General features: G+C 40.6%; 1 protein-coding gene across 1 annotated transcript in view; it reads left to right on the top strand.

Annotated features, from left to right (window-relative positions):
- The window catches only part of STK32A (serine/threonine kinase 32A), a 55,461-nt gene extending 36,793 nt beyond the window's left edge, over positions 1-18,668 (top strand). The window contains exons 5-10 of the mRNA XM_058174086.1: positions 4,900-4,989; positions 7,371-7,468; positions 10,658-10,774; positions 15,949-16,074; positions 16,875-17,003; positions 18,600-18,668. Of these exons, the coding sequence (XP_058030069.1) occupies positions 4,900-4,989; positions 7,371-7,468; positions 10,658-10,774; positions 15,949-16,074; positions 16,875-17,003; positions 18,600-18,668 (629 nt within the window). The remainder of the gene's footprint in view (positions 1-4,899; positions 4,990-7,370; positions 7,469-10,657; positions 10,775-15,948; positions 16,075-16,874; positions 17,004-18,599) is intronic.
- The last annotated feature ends 938 nt before the right edge of the window (positions 18,669-19,606 follow it).

The following is a 19,606-nucleotide window of genomic DNA, read 5'->3' on the forward strand; positions in this document are numbered from 1 at the left end:
GTGTTTTGTCTTTTGTTACTCTGTTTTAGCCCCTACAGATGCTTGAGATTTAATAAGGCGAATCCAATATATATTTCTTAGTAATTTAATAAATTCAGTGGAACGTATTTCCAGGTAAATATGTATTGGATGACACACTTAATTCTACACATCCTCACACGTCCCCAAACAAAAGTGAAAATAGGACAAGTTGATGAAAAATACAGTATCTAAACAAGGTCTTACATTGGGCCAGAGATCCAGCCACCCCAGCCCCTTATAACTCAGTGATTTCTACCAAAGAACATGGTTGAAGAGCAAGCTTGTACTAAGGGTTATTGCTATGTATGGTGATTAAATATGGAAGTATTTTTCCTTTGAAAAATATTTAGGTTCTTCTGAAAAAGTTTCACAAATGTGTTGTTGTGACCGGGGCCCAAGTAGTGATTACCAAACACAATTCAATCCTGAACAAACTTATTTTATTAAAACAGCTGAGAATTAATTCATTCTCAGCTTAGTTCAAAACAAATTCTTCATAAACAGTCCTTTGGCCTTATCACCAACCTTTGATATCTTTGGCAACCAAAGGCTTTTCTTGAGAAAAACCCCACAAAGTTCAAGAGACGCTGACAAGAAACACAGAAATTAATGTTTTTCTACAAAGAACCCAATGGCTCGTTGCTGCTCTTTTAAGCCTTATGGGAGGGGCCAATCATCTTCTGGCCTTACTCCCGAGTTGTTCTTTTTGCTTCAGCTGCTCTTGCCTTCTGGTAACTCTTCTCATGCGTGGACTAGAAACAGGCTCCTCCTGTGCCTCTGCCTCTCTGCTGTCCACCTCTAGAGGCTCTGGACTCTTTGCATCGCTCCCAAATGGCCCTGGCCCTACCTCTGCCTCTGACGCAAAGCCCTCGTCCGGGCCTTCCTCTGACTTCAGAATTGGCCCATTGTCCTCTCTAGCCTTCTCACTGTCCGACTCCACTACCAGGTCCACAGGGTGCTGGCAGACCACAACACGTATTTTGTTTCATATCTTAGCATAATTTTCTTGCCTGTTCTCGATGAAATGAAGTGATATGCAGGAATAGCCTACTTTGTGGTAAATAGTGTTTATGCTAATTGTAAACTACCCCTGGGTTTCCCCAAAAATAAGACATCCCCTGATAATAAGCCCAATCGGGCTTTTGAGTGCATGTGCTAAAATAAGCCTCCCCCCGAAAATAAGCCCTCCCTGAAAATATTTAAATGCAAAGCTATTTTCATTTGAAATCAGATAAGATGGCAAGAAGAGCCCCATCTTGCTCCATGTGGTCCAAAATAATAAGACCTCCCAGAAAAATAAGGCCAAGCGCTTATTTTGGGGTTCAAAAAAATATAAGACGGGGTCTTATTTTCGGGGAAACCCAGTAGTCAAAGACTAGCCAAAACTAGTTCAAATGTAGGATTTGCATGCCCCAATGTTTTAATCCACGCTGTTATTGTGACAATGTTGTGACCAAGGTATGGGTTTAAAGGAGACCATTGAAATCAGTACTTTTGCAAAGGCTTTCAATTTAATGCATTTTAGCTGGTTATTTTAGAATATATTTGGAATTGTCTTTTCTCCGTTTGTCCTTGAAATGAGGTCATTCTAACTATTTCCTCTTTGCAATTTCTCTGTGTTTCACCAACCATGGCAAGAGAGGTGTGTAATTCCATTCATGTGTGCAAAAAGCCTTTTACCTATTGTTCAATTTTTTCCCCTCCGAGACATTGTTTTTGCAGCCTATGTACCTATATTTAGACTGTTAAGACTGCTTGTTTTCCAGTGGCTTTCCTTCCTTGGAGGATCATATTTCAAACTCCAGCCCAATCTTCTGTAGTTTTACTAAGTTTATGTGATGTGATTTCTAGGGTATTCACTACCAAAGTCTTATTAGCTTATTAGCTACAAAATCCAAGCATGCTGAGATTAAAATAAAACCATCATATTGCTAGTTAAGATGTTAAAAAGAAAGTTAAAATTTCAATTATATTAGGCATATTAAGCTGATTTAAAAAGCTACGCTCTTAAAGCCTTCTTAAAAGTATGTGCACAATGCAGCCTCAGTATTCCATTGAGAAGCCTCATCATTAAAAAATTCAGGCCTCGTGCAGTAGACAGATTGTTGCTGTCAGAGATAGAGATCCCCAAACAATTTGAATAGATAGTGGGAATTCTATGAGTTTAGAATTCATATTCTAAAGCTATGATATGAGAATATGATTGGGCTAAGTCAGGAGTGGGTTCTACTTACCTTTACTACTGGTTCGCATCGTGCCTGCGCGCATTAAATATGGAAGCTTCTGCGCGTGCGCAGAAGAGTTTTTATGACATTTGGGTCAGTGGGCGGAGCGTCCCGCCGTTTTTACTACTGGTTCTATAGAACCGCTCTAACTGGGGGCAACCTACCACTGGGCTAAATCTATCAGGCGAATAGAAACAATAGCAATGTTTTCCATCGTATAAGGGCAGCCCTGCTTGGAGCACATTACCAAAAAATCAAGTATTTAATTAGTAGAGGGATCACTGTTGTTACCTACTAGGAAAAGATGCTTTTGGCATACAAATTGAAATTGATTAGAAAGCAGTTCTGGCCACAGATATCGCCTGAGATATTAGCTATAGATCCATATTAAAAATAATTCCCATGCTATATATCCTGAAGGAAGCTTTCCTGAAGGAAAGGTCTATAACGCTCTTTTCATCACACTCTTTTTATGTACAACATATACTTAATGAATAAACTTTATGCTGAGCTAGTGGTTCAGATAGATAGGAGCAGATCAATATTCTCAAACTGTAAGGTAAGTGTAATAAGAGAGAGGTTTAGAAATTGAACAGCAGTAGTATTACGTATGTTTAAACCATATGAAATAATGAAAGATTATAATTAGATAGAAATGTTTATTACTATTAGAAATATATAAGCTGGGTGAATGTGATAACTATGATTAGTAATATTATTTTATTTGTCCTGAAATGTATGGAATGTTGTTATGTATATGTAATATAAAATAAAAAACTTGATAAAAATAATATTCTAAAACTGTTCCATGTGGCTATCAAAAATATGGCTTTGGGATAATGATTAATCATGACAGATTAGTATGAGTATTGTATTCCAAGCATTCCAAGGACTGATTATTCTGTTACAGAAGTCATATTTTCTGCAATCTAGATTAAAGCGGTTGACATTAAGTTTAAATCTATTAGTTGCTCTAGTATTATTGCAATTAAAGCTGAAGTAGTCTTTGACAGGAAGGACATTACAATAGATGATTCTGTGAGTTAAACTTAGGTATTGTTGAAGGCGACGGAGTTCCAAGTTTTCTAAGCCGAGGATTTCAAGTCTGGTGGGATAAGGTATTTTATTGTTTTCAGAGGAATGGAGAACTCTTCTTGTAAAGTATTTCTGGACACGTTCAATTGTATTGATGTCAGAGATGTGGTGAGGGTTCCAAACAGGCGAGCTGTATTCTAGAATTGGTCTAGCAAATGTTTTATATGCTCTGGTTAGTAGTGTGGTGTTTTTGGAAAAGAAGCTACGCAAAATTAGGTTTACAACTCTTAGAGCTTTTTTTGCTATGTAGTTGCAGTGGGCTTTGGCACTTAGATCATTTGACATGAAAACTCCAAGGTCTTTAACGGGATGGGGGTCGTCTGTAAGGTAATGTCCATCTAGTATGTACTTAGTTTTGGGTTCTTTTTTCCTATATGTAAGACTGAGCATTTGCTGGTTGAAATTTGAGCTGCCAATTGTTAGACCAAGCGGTTAGATGATCAAGGTCGTTTTGAATGATAGAAGTATTGTCTGTGGTGTTAAATAGTTTGACATCATCAGCAAAGAGAACACAATTACTTGAGATATGGTCACAAAGATCATTAATGTATAGTATAAAGAGTGTTGGTCCAAGGACGCTGCCTTGAGGAACGCCACTCTTGACAGGAACAGGATTTGATAAAGCATTGCCAATTTTGACCACTTGTTGTCTGTTAGACAGAAAAGCAGATATCCATTTGTGGAGGGGTCCTGAGATGCCATAGGATGTTAGTTTTAGGAGAAGTTTATCGTGTACTACTGAGTCAAAAGCTTTGCAGAAGTCTATGTAGATTGCATCTATTGATTTGCCTTGATCTAGATTTGAAGTCCATATGTTTTTGCAGTGGAGAAGTTGTAAGTTACATGATAATTTTTTCCTGAAACCAAATTGTTTGTTGGAGAGTAGGTTGTTAGTTTCTAAGTGTGAGGTAATGGATTGGTTGATGATAGATTCCATGACTTTGCAGGTGACGCAGCAAAGGGAGATCGGTCTGTAGTTTTCAACTAAGCTGGGGTCTCCTTTTTTGAAGATAGGGATGACTGTGGCTAGTGACCAAAGTTTGGGAAGAGAACTGGTAGTGAAAGCTTTATCAAAGATAACACTTAGGGGTTCTGCTATATTAATGGAAAGTTTTTTTAAGAAGTATGCACATAGTCCATCGGGTCCAATAGAAAGCGATGGTTTTAAGTTGTGAAGAGCTTTTCCAACGTTATCTTCTGTGAAATCTATATGAGTTAAATCATCATAATCATTGGTGGTTCGTTTGTGGAATGTCGGATATGTGTTATCGGAGTTAACAAAAACTGAGCCACACCCATTGTGGGTGGGCCTGGAAGGATGAGGATTTCTTATGTCCTATTTCCTTCTTTAGGTTTTCTCTAAGAGTTTTGCATATGCAATACTTTGCATTATGGTTCTGTAATGTTTTATGAAAAGCTTTAAAGAATGAGAAGGCAACATATTCATTTTTTGGAATATAGCACATAATCCACATAAAATTCCTTGCTTCCCTCTATGTTATAGTTGTATATGGTAGAAACATTTGATTGACAATTTATCTTTTTATATCATTCTTAGGGCATGTTCATGTAACAGATTTCAATATTGCTACAGTGATAACTAATGATACACAGATTACTAACATTGCTGGCACGAAACCATATATGGGTGAGTAGTCAATGGATGCAAGATATTTGCATGGCATTGTTTTTTGTTTTTTTTTTACATTTATATCCCGCCCTTCTCCGAAGACTCAGGGCGGCTTACAGTGTGTAAGGCAATAGTCTCATTCTATTTGTATATTTACAAAGTCAACTTATTTTGTTTTTGTTTTTAATGGAGATTTTAAGCTTCCTTTAAGCTTCCTTCTTAGTAAATATTAAAACAGTTTTAAGAAATAGAGCCTGATTCAGAAAATACTTCAAGGCTGATCTGGCTTCAGTTCTGCTAACCTTAAAGGACCTTCCATGGATGGCTGATCTGACCTCAGTTTACCTTCATGAAATCCTATAAATCTAATCCAAAACTATAGATAGAGTTCTTTGGTTTCTCCATGTGAGTCACAATTGACAAAACCCATCCCACATTGATGTTAAGGTACACATGGGGCCAAAATATTACTTTTGACAGGTAATACCAAATTATACCAAATTAACAGGATATCATAGTGACATTAATTGGATTTATTGATGCTTCCTCTCGAACCGCTGTTGTTTCCTCTATTCTTGTTAGTTACTGAAGATTATAACCAATTCACCACATATTCTTAGAATCAAAAAAGTATTAATTGCAGCTATTTTCTATTCAATACACTTGCCAGCAATGTGGCTGGGGGAGGTGACCAGTGATAATACCAACCTTGGATTAAAACTATATACAGTCAGTGTCACTTGCTTGTCCCCTTCTATTTGCTCTCTATATATTATATTTCATTTTAAAGTGTGTTGAAATATTTCAGTGGGCTAGGGGGTAGAGCTAGTATTTTCCTCAAAGTAATAATCATTTTAAAATAGGAAGGAATGTTTCAGATAACTTGAATTATGTTCAAGCTTCATCTTATTATGCATGTACCTATTAAGCAGGTGCAAAATATGCTCTTCTCCAACAACAACAACAACATAGTAAAGGTGGCCCTTTTCATGCTTTTGTTTCTATATGAAATAGCTAATGAGTTAGTCAAAATGCAACCTGGAGGTTGTGAGAAAGAGGTGTGAAAAGCTTTATGCGAGAGTAAGACCAAAGAGTTCAAGGGCACAAAGTACAGTACATTGTACAATGACCTTCTGAACAGCTATGTTTTTTGAAGAATTTGGGAAAGTCTGTTGGTTCTCATGTTGTTGTTTTTAAATTTAATAAGACAAAGTAAACTTCCTTTTTTAATTACTGGGAGATGCAGTTTTGTCCTAGGTCTGACTGGATCTCCTCCAAATGCTGTAATTAGACTAGCATGATTCTGATTAAGGAGTTAGCAGTATGATGGTCCAGATTAAAATTAACTGAAAAAAGAGGAAAATTGTTTCTCCTGAACTTTCTAATAATTCACACATAAGAAAGAGAGTCTGACAAAAAATTATCTATCCCAGCATTTTCTTCTCATGCAGATCATCTCAGGAAAGCCAACAAGACCATAAATGAAGAAGGTCACATTGACCAGCAGCTGAAGATGTTCTGGAGTTGCTTATTGCATAATTCCAGAGAGAATTTCTTATGAGAACTTGTATATCAGTGGTGGGATTCAAATAATTAAACAACGGGTTCGCCCAGGGTCAGGTTGGCTGTCGTGGGAGGCGTGGCCCCATCCCCGTCTTTCAGCTCCACCGCATATGTGGGGCAAGCCTCCCGTGACAGCCAACCTAACCCTGGGTGAACCAGTTGTTAAATTTCCACCCTTTTGCCAAAAGGATGTTTCTGAGGGTGCTTATGTGCCCGTTGGTCTTGTGGCTGTTTTAGCCTTCTGGACGCAGCTCTTTTAAGAGGTGAGTTTTCTGAGGAACAAGGGGAAGGGTTACCATAGAGACAAGGAATTGATGTTCCTGAGCTCGTGCAGGAAGATGAAGAATTGGGGGAAGTGGAGGGAGAGACTCCCCCCCTCCCCATGGAGCTGTGTGCAAGGGATGTTGGTCAGTCTTCAGGGAAAAGTGAGAAGGGTGAGTAATTTAAGTTGTCAGCACGATCGAAGCTGGGCCCAGGGTTAGTTTGGCCAGGCAAATTACCCCTGCTATCAAAATGGATCCTGGGCACTGCGCTGCAATGGAGAAATGGACAATGAAGTGGCTGGTGCAAGGGAAGGAGGAGCAGGGAGAAGAAAGAGGGAAAGCAGCCTTCTCCTTCCCTCATGCTGGTCACTCATTGCCCATTTCTCCATTGCAGTACAGCCCAGTGCCCAGGATCCACTTTGATAGCAGGGGATTGGTAATTTAACAACTAGTTTGCCTGAACCAGAACAAACCGGCTGAATCTCACCACTGATAAGACTATGGAAAGAAAAACCAGTCATCTTGTGGAATATTCTGTCCTAAGGCAAACCTTAAATTTCTCTTTTTTTGCAGCACCTGAGATGTTTACTGCTACAAAAACTTCAGGTTATTCCTATGCTGTTGATTGGTGGTCATTAGGAATTACAGCCTATGAACTCCTCAGAGGCCGGGTATGGTACAGTTAACATATATGTATTATTGGACCATCCATCCATTTATCTCCCTGCTCATGATTTCACCACGTTTAGACTATTCGGAAACAATTACTTTCCAGATCTGCATCCACTGTATACAAGTAGTCCTTGACTTACGACTACAATTGAGCCCAATATTTCTGTTGCTAAGTGAGACGTTTGCTAAGTAAGTTTTGCCCCATTTTACAATCTTTCTTGCCACTATTGTTAAGTAAATCACTGCAGTCAGTGGTGGGATTCAGCCAGTTCGCACCACTTTCGGGAGAACCGGTTGTTAACTTTCTGAGCAGTTTGCCAAACTGGTTGTTGGAAGAAATCATTAGGGCAGAGAACCGGTTGTTAAATTACTTGAATCCCACCACTTACTGCAGTTGTTAAGTTAACAAAGTGGCTATTAAGTGAATCTGGCTTCCCAAATGACTTTGTGTGTCAGAACGGCGCAAAACGGGATCGCATGACCCCCAGAATGCTGCATCTGTCATAAACATTAGTTAGTTGCCAAGCATCCAAATTTTGATCACGTGACCTTGGGGATGCCCCAACTGTCATACATGTGGAAAATGGTCAGAAGTCACTTTTTTCAGTGCTGTTGTGACTTTGAACGGTCACTAAATGAATTGTTGTAAGTCGAGGACTGCCTGTAGCAGGGTCATTAAAATTCTAAAGAGAAGCTGTTCTGCTTAAAGAGATTAATTTACTGATAAATATCAATGTGTGCTGTAACGGTTATCATAAAAATATCATCAATTCAAAAGCTATAAAGGGAAAAAAAATGGAACTATACTTCAAAAGACCTTTCCCAATTATGGATCAAGGATGCATTCTGAAGAAGTGGACTGCTGTGTGTGAATTAGTAACCCAACACATTTCATGTTGCAATGAGCCTCATTGGTTCATTGGGTCATAGCATATTTTCAAACTGTGCAGTGGATAGTATAAAAGACAGTAGGCATTTTATGAAACATATGAATAAAGTAGGAAATTTATTATCGTGTAAATATGCAAGTTCTTATTTGTCCTGTTCTGTATCTTAGGGATAGTAGGGTATCACATTTATAACTTCCTATTCAAGGGTATTTGTGCCATTTTTAAAAATTTATCTAGGCATATATGATTCCATTAGAAGCAGTGTGGGGATGGGGGTAGGGTGATTTTGTTGGAGCTGAGTATGTGGGACAATTCCAAGTAAGTAACATGATGCTTGTCTGATTATTGGAGGGAGTTCAAATTTCTAAAGCACAACACATTTATGTTCTTTTGTTTTACAGTAATGCTTATGTCAAGGGAATATTAATCTTTAATGCCATTTGCATCTTATGTAGAGGAGAAAAAAAACTAATTTCTTTTATAATTACTTCTAAAATAGTTGCTTAATTTTCAAAATGAAACTGAATTATTACGATTCAATCAAAAGTTTATGTTGTTTAAAAAAAAAGCTGTAAAAGCAAATGGTTATCTTGAATACATGGTGCCTTATATTTTCTGTATTCTTTGCTGTTGTTCTGTGTACACACAAAGCGAATTATACCAAAGTTAAGCATTACTGAATGTGTGCCTAGATTAATGGTTTTCAAATCTTCCTGTTTCGGTCGTCTCCCCATGCTATCTATTTTTCTTAATAGAATTTTACATTTATCAGGTTGCTTTCTGTAGCACATAACTAATATTAAATAGGTTCTAGATAAAGTTTGCATCTGAAATGCAAAATCTTGGTTATTGTAAGAAAAATGCTATTGAAAAGCTTGCATATGCCTGGGGCACAAATTCCAACGTAGTCAGATGATTGAAGTGAGAAGCTATGTCTTGAACTGTTCCATAAAGAGACGATGCCAAACTGCATCCTGGAAATGTAGGGAATGGAAGTTGCCAATGATTCTGAAATAATAGCATATCTATTTTCCCCTACGTGCCTATGACACATTTTCTTTCATCCTCACTTGTCATTCTGCTGCACTGGTGGTAGCAGACGACAAATTGAGACTAGAATTTGACAAGGTGGCTCTTTGCTCTTTGCTCAGGCGCAGGGTGGGCTTCAAAAATTTTAGCAAGGGGTTCTCTGCTCGGGTGGTGGGTGGGCGTGGCCATGGTGGGTGTGGCCTAGTCAGCATCCTGCACCAAAGCAGGGGGGCGTTTTTGCCCTCCCTGGGCTCCGGAGGTTTCTTTTGAGCGTCCGGAGAGCTTCCAGAGAGCTTCCAGAGCCATTTTCGCTCTCCCCGAGCCTCCCTTTGCGCCCTGCACTTACCCTGCATCCAAAATGGGTCACGGGGGGGGGCTCCTGGGAGGTGCAGGGGGGGCGGAGCCAGCCAGGATGGGATTTGGGGGGACTCCGAACGGAACAGAATCTTAGCTAGAGGTTCTCCTGAACCCCTGCGAACCCCCAGCAGACCAACCCTGCTCAGGGGTAGCTAAAGGTTTTGCTTTTAATTTCTGAGGTAGGCATAGGCAAATGTGGCAAGTGTGCTTGCATCTCCCAGTATTGCACAAATTCTAATGGCTGGCACCATTTGTGCTGTTCTTTACTACAATGCAAGAACAGGTTGAAAATGCTTTTCCATTGTTTAATTTTCTTTTCAAAGTTGAATGAAAATAGCTCACTACTGCAGGCATGCTGAGAAAATACTCTCCTTAATTTAATTGATTGCATTTATGTCCTGAAGATTTATTACAAAACATTTTGAGAGCATGTTTAAAACTGTGTCATTTTCATTCTGTTTTGTCTTATTTCAAAAGAGAATATATTTCAGTTCAGAAAAAAAATACAAATTTTAAGTACGGTATTTCTAGGAATGTTGAAAGAATTCACACCTACCACTAAAATGATTTTCCTTGACTCAATTTGCATAGAGTGAAACACCAATTGCACAATGCTTGATGTCTTGCTGTTGCTTAGATATTACTTTTTAAGTGTAACTTTTCTGTTGTCTTCCTTTCCTATGTTGATCTGTTCAAAAAATTACCCAGTGTCACAATGCCTTAACTAAGAACATTAGTGGACTCTGAGGAAGGAGGAGAGACAGAGCAAAGTCTCTTGGAGAAGTTGTCAGCCCATTACAGTCTAGTGTTACTTTTTTTCCTCTAAAAAACCTAAAAGAGAGAATTCATTAATTTGTTCTTGTTGGATGGTGAACTGTGTTTCAGCGTCCTTGCCTTCTTCTCTCCTTGCAGAGACCATACCACATTCGCTCTAGTAATTCTGCCAATGAAATTTTGCATGTGTACAAGACGGCCACCATCATGTATCCTGCTGCTTGGTCACAGGATATGATCTCACTGATTAAAAAGGTGAGTGAACTTTAGAAATCAGATGTTGGTTAAGATGCCTTCTAAGCCTTTTGACTCATTCCACCAGGAGTAGAACATTACTGGAGATTCAGGACTGCTGCTAAATATGGAAGCTATGAGTAATCCTACATTTCCTTCCCCCTCCCCCATGGAATGCATTTTAACACCTAGTGTGATGTTATTTTACACCAAACAGTGTCACACAGCCATTGCACTTGATTGGCTCTGATTTTAGGAGTGCAGGAAAACCTAAAATGCAGGATCATTTGAGGAACATAGGAAACTCTTTTATCTTACACTGGATTGGACATTTCTTACTTGATTCTCCTTCAGTTTATTTATTTATTTATTTATTTATTAATTAAACTTTTATACCGCCCTTCTCCCGAAGGGCTCAGGGCGGTGTACAGCCAAGATAAAAAGCAATAAGTATACAAAGTTAAAAATCAATTTAAAATACCTATTCAATAATGGCCGAATTAAAACCGTCAAATTTTATTTATTTTATTTATTTATTTTTCAAATTTATATACCGCCCTATCTCCCTAAGGACTCAGGGCGGTTCACAGGCAGTTAAAATACATATAAATACAGATTAAAAACAACAATTAAAAAATTTATTCTATTGCCCAAATTTAAAATAGTATAAATAATAAAAACCCCTTAAAACCCATAACTTTAAAATCTAATCCAGTCCCGCGCAGATGAATAAGTGTGTTTTAAGCTTGCGACGAAAGGTTCGGAGGTCCGGAAGTTGACGAAGTCCTGGAGGGAGTTCGTTCCAGAGGGTGGGAGCCCCACAGAAGGCCCTTCCCTGGGTGTCGCCAGGCAGCACTGCCTAGCTGACGGCACCCTGAGGAGTCCCTCTCTGTGAGGCGCCTGGTCGGTGAGAGGTATTTGGTAGCAGTAGGCGGTCCCGTAAATAGCCCGGCCCTATGCCATGGAGCACTTAAAAGATTGTCACCAACGCCTTGAAGCGCACCCGGAAGGCCACAGGTAGCCAGTGCAGTCTGCGCAGGATAGGTGTAACACGGGAGCCACGAGGGGCTCCCTCTATCACCCGCGCAGCCGCATTCTGGACTAACTGAAGCCTCCGGATGCCCCTCAAGGGGAGCCCCATGTAGAGGGCATTGCAGTAATCCAGGCGAGATGTCACGAGGCGTGGTGACCGTGCATAAGGCATCCCGGTCTAGAAAGGGGCGCAACTGGCGCACCAGGCGAACCTGGTGGAAAGCTCTCCTGGAGACGGCCGTCAAATGGTCTTCAAAAGACAGCCGTTCATCCAGGAGAACGCCCAGATTGCGCACCCTCTCCATCGGGGCCAGTGACTCGCCCCCAACAGTCAGCCGAGGACTCAGCTGACTGTACCGGGATGCCGGCATCCACAGCCACTCTGTCTTGGAGGATTGAGCTTGAGCCTGTTTCTCCCCATCCAGACCCGTCGGCTTCCAAACACCGGGACAGCACTTGATAGCTTCATTGGGGTGGCCGGTGTGGAAAAATACAGCTGGGTGTCATCAGCGTACAGCTGGTACCTCACACGAAGCCACTGATGATCTCACCCAGCGGCTTCATATAGATGTTGAACAGAAGGGCGAGAGAATCGACCCCGCGGCACCCACAAGTGAGGCGCCTCGGGGCCGACCTCTGCCCCCTGTCAACACCGTCTGCGACGGTCGGAGAGATAGGAGGAGAACCACCGATAAACGGTGCCTCCACTCCCAATCCCTCCAACCGCGCAGCAGGATACCATGGTCGATGGTATCGAAAGCCGCTGAGAGGTCTAATAGGACCAGGACAGAGGAACAACCCCTATCCCTGGCCCTCCAGAGATCATCCACCAACGCGACCAAAGCCGTCTCCGTGCTGTAACCGGGCCGGAAACCGGACTGGAACGGGTCTAGATAGACAGTTTCATCCAGGTACCGGTAAACTGATATGCCACCATACTCTCTACAACCTTCGCCTGGCCAAGGTTGAGACCGGACGATAATTACCTAAGACAGCGGGTCAGGAGGCTTCTTGAGGAGGGCCTCACCACCGCCTCTTTCAAGGCGGCGGAAAGACTCCTCCAACAAGGAGGCACTCGTAATCGCCTGGAGCCAGCCTCGTGTCACCTCCTGAGTGGCCAGCACCAGCCAGGAGGGCACGGGTCCAGTAAACACGTGGTGGCATTCAGCCTACCCAACAACCTGTCCATGTCCTCGGAGCCACAGGGTCAAACTCATCCCAGAAAATGTCACCAAGACCACCCTCAGGCGCCTCATCTGAATCGCCGCAATTTTGGTCTAGACCGTCTCGAAGCTGAACGATTTTATCGTATAGATAACCGTTAAACTCCTCAGCACGTCCCTGCAGCGGGTCATCCCGCTCCCCTGGTGAAGGAGGGCAGGTCACCCGAACAGGCGGCTGGGCGGTTATCTGCCGGCGCAATGAGGAGGCGTAGCAGCGCCTCGCTTCCCTCAGTGCCACTGGTAGGTCCTAGTATGGGACCTAACTAGTGTCGATCAGCCTCTAAGCGGCTAGACCTCCAGGAGCTCTCTAGGCGTCTTCTCCGGCGTTTCATCCCCCTCAGCTCCTCGGAGGACCAAGGAGCCGGTTGGGATCTGCGCCGGGTCAGAGGCCGCAGAGGCACGACACGGTCAACACGCCCAGCCGCAGCCCGTTGCCAGGCTGCGGCTAGTTCCTCTGCCGTGCCGTGAGCCAGACCCTCAGGAAGTGGCCCAAGCTCCGTCCGGAACCTCTCCGGGTCCATCAGGCGCCTGGGGCGGAACCAACGTTGTGGTTCCGTCTCCCTGCGGTGTTGAGTGGCGGTCAGAAAGTCCAGGCGAAGGAGAGAGTGATCTGACCATGACAAAGGTTCTATGACTACATCTCTCAAATCCAGATCCTTCAACCACTGACCAGAGATAAAAATAAGATCCAGAGTGCCACCCCCGATGTGAGTGGGGCCATCCACTACTTGAGTCAGGTCCAAGGCCGTCATGGAAGCCATGAACTCCCGAGCCACTGTCGATGACGAGCCGGCAGATGGCAAGTTAAAGTCCCCCATGACTAAAAGTCTGGGGGTCTCCACTGCCACCCCGGCAAGCACCTCCAGGAGCTCGGGCAGGGCAGCTGTCACGCAGCAAGGAGCCAGATACGTGACCAGAAAGCCCATCTGACACCTATGACCCCATCTCACAGAGGGATTCACACCCGGCGATCTGAGGTACAGTGGTCTCCCTCGGCTCTAGACTCTCTTTAATAGCAACCGCCACCCCCCCACCCCTACCCTGGGCCCTCGGCTGATGGAATGCACGGAAACCCTAACCTAAAATACCCCATATAAAATTACAGAAAATTTAAAAATTTAAAATTTAGAAATTTAAAAAATCTAAAAAATCAGTCCAGTCCCGCTTGGATGAATAAATAAGTTTTTAATTCCCGACGAAAGGTCCGAAGGTCAGATATTTGGCGCAAACCGGGGGGAAGGTCGTTCCAGAGAGTAGGAGCTCCAACTCTTAGTTTATTCATACCAATATTTTTGTCTAAAACAATAATATAGAATGTTGCAATCTTTTAAAGAGTTTAGAAGTGCTGGATAGGAGTTTAGAATTTGAGGAAAAGTCAGAGCAGGATATTCACAACCCTGCTCAGGGGTAGCTAAAGGTTTTGCTTTTAATTTCTGAGGTAGGCATAGGCAAATGTGGCAAGTGTGCTTGCATCTCCCAGTATTCTGGGAAATTCACAAATTCTAATGGCTGGCACCATTTGTGCTGTTCTTTACTACAATGCAAGAACAGGTTGAAAATGCTTTTCCATTGTTTAATTTTCTTTTCAAAGTTGAATGAAAATAGCCCACTACTGCAGGCATGCTGAGAAAATACTCTCCTTAATTTAATTGATTGCATTTATGTCCTGAAGATTTATTACAAAACATTTTGAGAGCATGTTTAAAACTGTGTCATTTTCATTCTGTTTTGTCTTATTTCAAAAGAGAATATATTTCAGTTCAGAAAAAAAATACAAATTTTAAGTACGGTATTTCTAGGAATGTTGAAAGAATTCACACCTACCACTAAAATGATTTTCCTTGACTCAATTTGCATAGAGTGAAACACCAATTGCACAATGCTTGATGTCTTGCTGTTGCTTAGATATTACTTTTTAAGTGTAACTTTTCTGTTGTCTTCCTTTCCTATGTTGATCTGTTCAAAAAATTACCCAGTGTCACAATGCCTTAACTAAGAACATTAGTGGACTCTGAGGAAGGAGGAGAGACAGAGCAAAGTCTCTTGGAGAAGTTGTCAGCCCATTACAGTCTAGTGTTACTTTTTTTCCTCTAAAAAACCTAAAAGAGAGAATTCATTAATTTGTTCTTGTTGGATGGTGAACTGTGTTTCAGCGTCCTTGCCTTCTTCTCTCCTTGCAGAGACCATACCACATTCGCTCTAGTAATTCTGCCAATGAAATTTTGCATGTGTACAAGACGGCCACCATCATGTATCCTGCTGCTTGGTCACAGGATATGATCTCACTGATTAAAAAGGTGAGTGAACTTTAGAAATCAGATGTTGGTTAAGATGCTAAGCCTTCTAAGCCTTTTGACTCATTCCACCAGGAGTAGAACATTACTGGAGATTCAGGACTGCTGCTAAATATGGAAGCTATGAGTAATCCTACATTTCCTTCCCCCTCCCCCATGGAATGCATTTTAACACTTAGTGTGATGTTATTTTACACCAAACAGTTCCACACAGCCATTGCACTTGATTGGCTCTGATTTTAGGAGTGCAGGAAAACCTAAAATGCAGGATCATTTGAGGAACATAGGAAACTCTTTTATCTTACACTGGATTGGACATTTCTTACTTGATCCTCCTTCAGTTAGTTTATTCATACCAATATTTTTGTCTAAAACAATAATATAGAATGTTGCAATCTTTTAAAGAGTTTAGAAGTGCTGGATAGGAGTTTAGAATTTGAGGAAAAGTCAGAGCAGGATATTCACAACCACCACGTATGGGCTGCATGGAAATTCTTGAACTGTAAACATTCATGGGCTGGAGGTTCCCTATTATGTCTGAGATAGATAAAGAGGCACGTATCATCCTTTTCTGTATTCAGTCTGCAATTGTGTTCTATTCTGTGTTCTGATATACTTAATAAACTGCTTTAATTCTAACCTCTAGTTAGTGGAAATAAATTCAGAAGAAAGGTTTTTTCAACTGAGTCATATCCAGGAGTTTCCTTACTTGGCTGATATCAACTGGGATGCTGTTTTACAGAAGACAGTATTGCCTGGATTTCTTCCTAATGTAAGAATTTTAGTTTGACTGTTTTCTTAATTTAGAACCTAGAGTTATAACGATGGTGACACTATGGCAGGTTTCTTAATGCATAAAGCAATAAACTATCATCGTGCAGATTTCACACACCAAGAGAGTAAAGTCTGAAGAGAAACATAAATTTCTTAAAACCCAAAATCAATAGTTTAATTATTAAGATAAATTAAGTGGCACAACAATTCATTCATTCATTCATTTATTCATACATACATACATAAAATTTCTAGGACTGCCCAAAAGTCAGCAACAAGTACCTCCCCAAAGCAACACAATACTAAAAGCCAGCTAAAACAATAACATGGCAACCAGATTAAAATATATAGCAACTCAATCAATTGGGATTCCAGGCCTGCATGGGCCAGTCATATATTTGGGAGGGGGGGGGAAACACTGATTTTTAAAAAATAATCAGGAGTTGCCATCCGGAAGACATGTCTTTGAGTTCCCATCAGGTGGCTGTGTCTTGATGAGAGGACCTGTAGTGTGCTCTCTTTACTGCAGCCTGAAGGACTTGATGTTTGTGTGGAGTTACAGGCTTTTATACTGTTACAATTATTGATCCTAGCTGTCCAATTCAAGCTCTCCTCTATATCATATTTCAATTTTGAAATTTCAGAGAGTCCTAATAGTTTTAATTGGGGATCTGTTTTGGTTCACTTTTATGGTGTTCAAACACACCACAGAATGTCCGTGCAAATGTCTTTCTTTTAGTTTATTTTATTTGGGGGGGAAAGGTAACAATTTCTCTCTGCATGTGTTTTCGTTCCTAGAAAGGGAAGTTAAACTGTGATCCAACCTTTGAACTTGAAGAAATGATCCTGGAGTCAAAGCCACTTCATAAAAAGAAGAAGCGCTTGGCTAAGAAGGAGAAGGAAAGCAACAAAAATGAATCCTCAGAGGTAAGGCACAGAGAGTTGGATGCCTGAATTGCCCAAAAGACGTTTGGCTGACGTAAGGGTGCCTGCATTTTAATGTCTTCCACTTTCATTAAGTATATTGATCTAAAAGACAGAAGTCAGATCTAAATCACACTGACTTTAATGGCAATGCCCCAAATGAGTAGGACAGCAGCCAAAATATGCAGTCTGTAACCCTCTGTGCTTTCTTATTCTTGGCATTTAAATTATGAATTGGTGCTATAGTATATTTATAATAGTTTTTAAAATATAAGAGCACCTTTTGATACCTTTGCAAAACTGGGGAAAGGCCCATAGATATACCAGTTTTAGATTTCTGGATTATTTTAAATTCTATGAGCAATACCTTACATCAAGGTTGTGACAGCAAAGAATAAGAATAAACCAGCTTTCCCAGTCTAGCTTTACACAGTCTCTGTCTCTCTGTCTGCCTGTCTCTCTCTTTTTCTCTCTCTCACACACACAAACAGGTTTGATCTTTCTTTCCTCCCGCTCCCCCACCCACCGGAGAACCCTGGGTTCCCTTCCAACCCTGCCTTTCCCATATAGGTACCACCCACACAAGTGATGTAGAATTGGCCATGCCGACTCAGTCATATGACCGTCCCCCAGCCATCCAGTCATTAGGGCAGAGAACCAGTTGTTTAAAAATTTGGAGCCCACCACTGAATAGACTAGACTAGACTAGACTAGATTAGACTAGACTAGACTAGACTAGACAAACAGGATAGAATAGAAAATAATAGAATAGAACAGAACAGAATAGAATAACAGGATAGAGTAAAATTGTCTATTTTTTTTTAGCTACCTTTAGGTTTGGTGAGGGGAATAGAAAGAAAGGAAAACCCTGGGAAAGGTAGAGATAATAAGAATAAGTGTACAATGATTTTGGCAATTTTTCCTAGTTTCATTAGTTTTGAGTTGAAAACTATAGCAAAGCAAGGAAAACACATTATCCTTTTTTTGTGAAAAAGAAAGAAATCAAGAAATAGAGCTTCCTTGTTTCAGATTTGTATCTCCTTTCTCCCCCTCTCTACACCAATACTGGATATAAATAAAGCCAGAAAAAAAATAGATATTAAGAGGGAAGAAAGAATAGAATCCGTGCCCATAGCTTCTGACTCTAGCTACTCCCAACAGAAACTACGGCATCTTCATTATCACTGCTACTAAGTGAATTACTTTCACAAAGCAAGATACATTGAGGAAGGGCATTTATCTTTAGTCTATTAGTGAGGAAGGACATTATCCTTAGCCTACTACTACTACTAGAGCCCTCTGTTCAGATAAACCAAGATCTAAAGAGATCAGGGTAGATTCTAAAAATTGGATTGTCAACTTCTGAAGAAAATAAACTAGAAATAATACTTGATCAAATTTGATGCATTTGATCCAGGTTCTTAGATGAATTTCGTTTCTGTTAAGAGAGATACACAACAGTCAGCTAATAATTTAGTGCATGGATCAATCATATGAATTCCTCTGAAATGTCTTTCTTGATAAGTTTAGTGGCTTCTTGCATCAAATACTACAATGATGAATTCTCATTAACCGATCTTTTTTCTTTCTTAATATAAGGCCTGCCAGCTGCAGAAAAACCTGGAGTCAATACAAAGAGACTTCATGATTTTCAACAGAGAAAAGTAAGCATTGACCTGAAAATATAAACTTTAGCTCAGCACATCAAGATTACTTAGAACTAAGGAAATCTGATTACTGTTCCTCAGATAATTAGGTAGTGATTTTGGCACAAAATCCATAGAAAAGCACTGGAAGCCTGGCACTGCTGTACACTCTTATTTGGCGGTTGCTGAAACTATTTCACTGAGGTAGGAAGCCTCACTGAATTTAAATTTTGAATATCTTTCTGACAAAAATATAGAATGACTCAAATGGCTTCATTTTACCTTTTTCTGCCTTGTTCTCCTTCCAGAAAGAAATTGTATCTGCTGTAGTTAGGTAGTAGAAGTTGAGCAGATGTTCAAACAGTAAATATTTTCCTCAATATATAAGTAGTTCTTGATTTACCGCCATTCGTTTTATTATTCAAAGTTACAGCGGTGCTGAAAAAATTAAGGTACAACCAGTCCTCACACTTATAATGTCACAAAGTCCCTGAGGTCACATAATCAACATTCAGACGCTTAGCAACTGGCATGCATTTACAATGGTTGCAGCATTTTAGGGTCATAAAATCACCATTTATGACTTTCCCGAGGGGGATTTTTGATAAGAAGAGTCAATGGGAGAAGTCAAATTTGCCTGATGTGATTTGCTTAACAGCTAGGGGCATAAAATTGGGCACAACTCATTTAACACATTACTTAGTGACACAGGTTCTGGTCTCAATTTTTGTCATAAGTCGAGGGCTCCCATAATTCCATTTCTTGACTTTCTGAGACCATTCTTATAAACATAGCAAAGCCAACAATAAATTGTGTGATTACCTACTTTCTAGCATAGCGAAATTTTCATTGCATAGCATATGGAAGTTATAGGGTGTTATGGGCTGGATTTTTAAGTATTGATCGGTGGCTTAAGAAATTCAATTAATAGATACTTGTAACAAGCAATAAATTCTTGAA

This window comes from Ahaetulla prasina, chromosome 2, assembly GCF_028640845.1.
Source record: "Ahaetulla prasina isolate Xishuangbanna chromosome 2, ASM2864084v1, whole genome shotgun sequence".
NCBI classification, from domain to species: domain Eukaryota; kingdom Metazoa; phylum Chordata; class Lepidosauria; order Squamata; family Colubridae; genus Ahaetulla; species Ahaetulla prasina.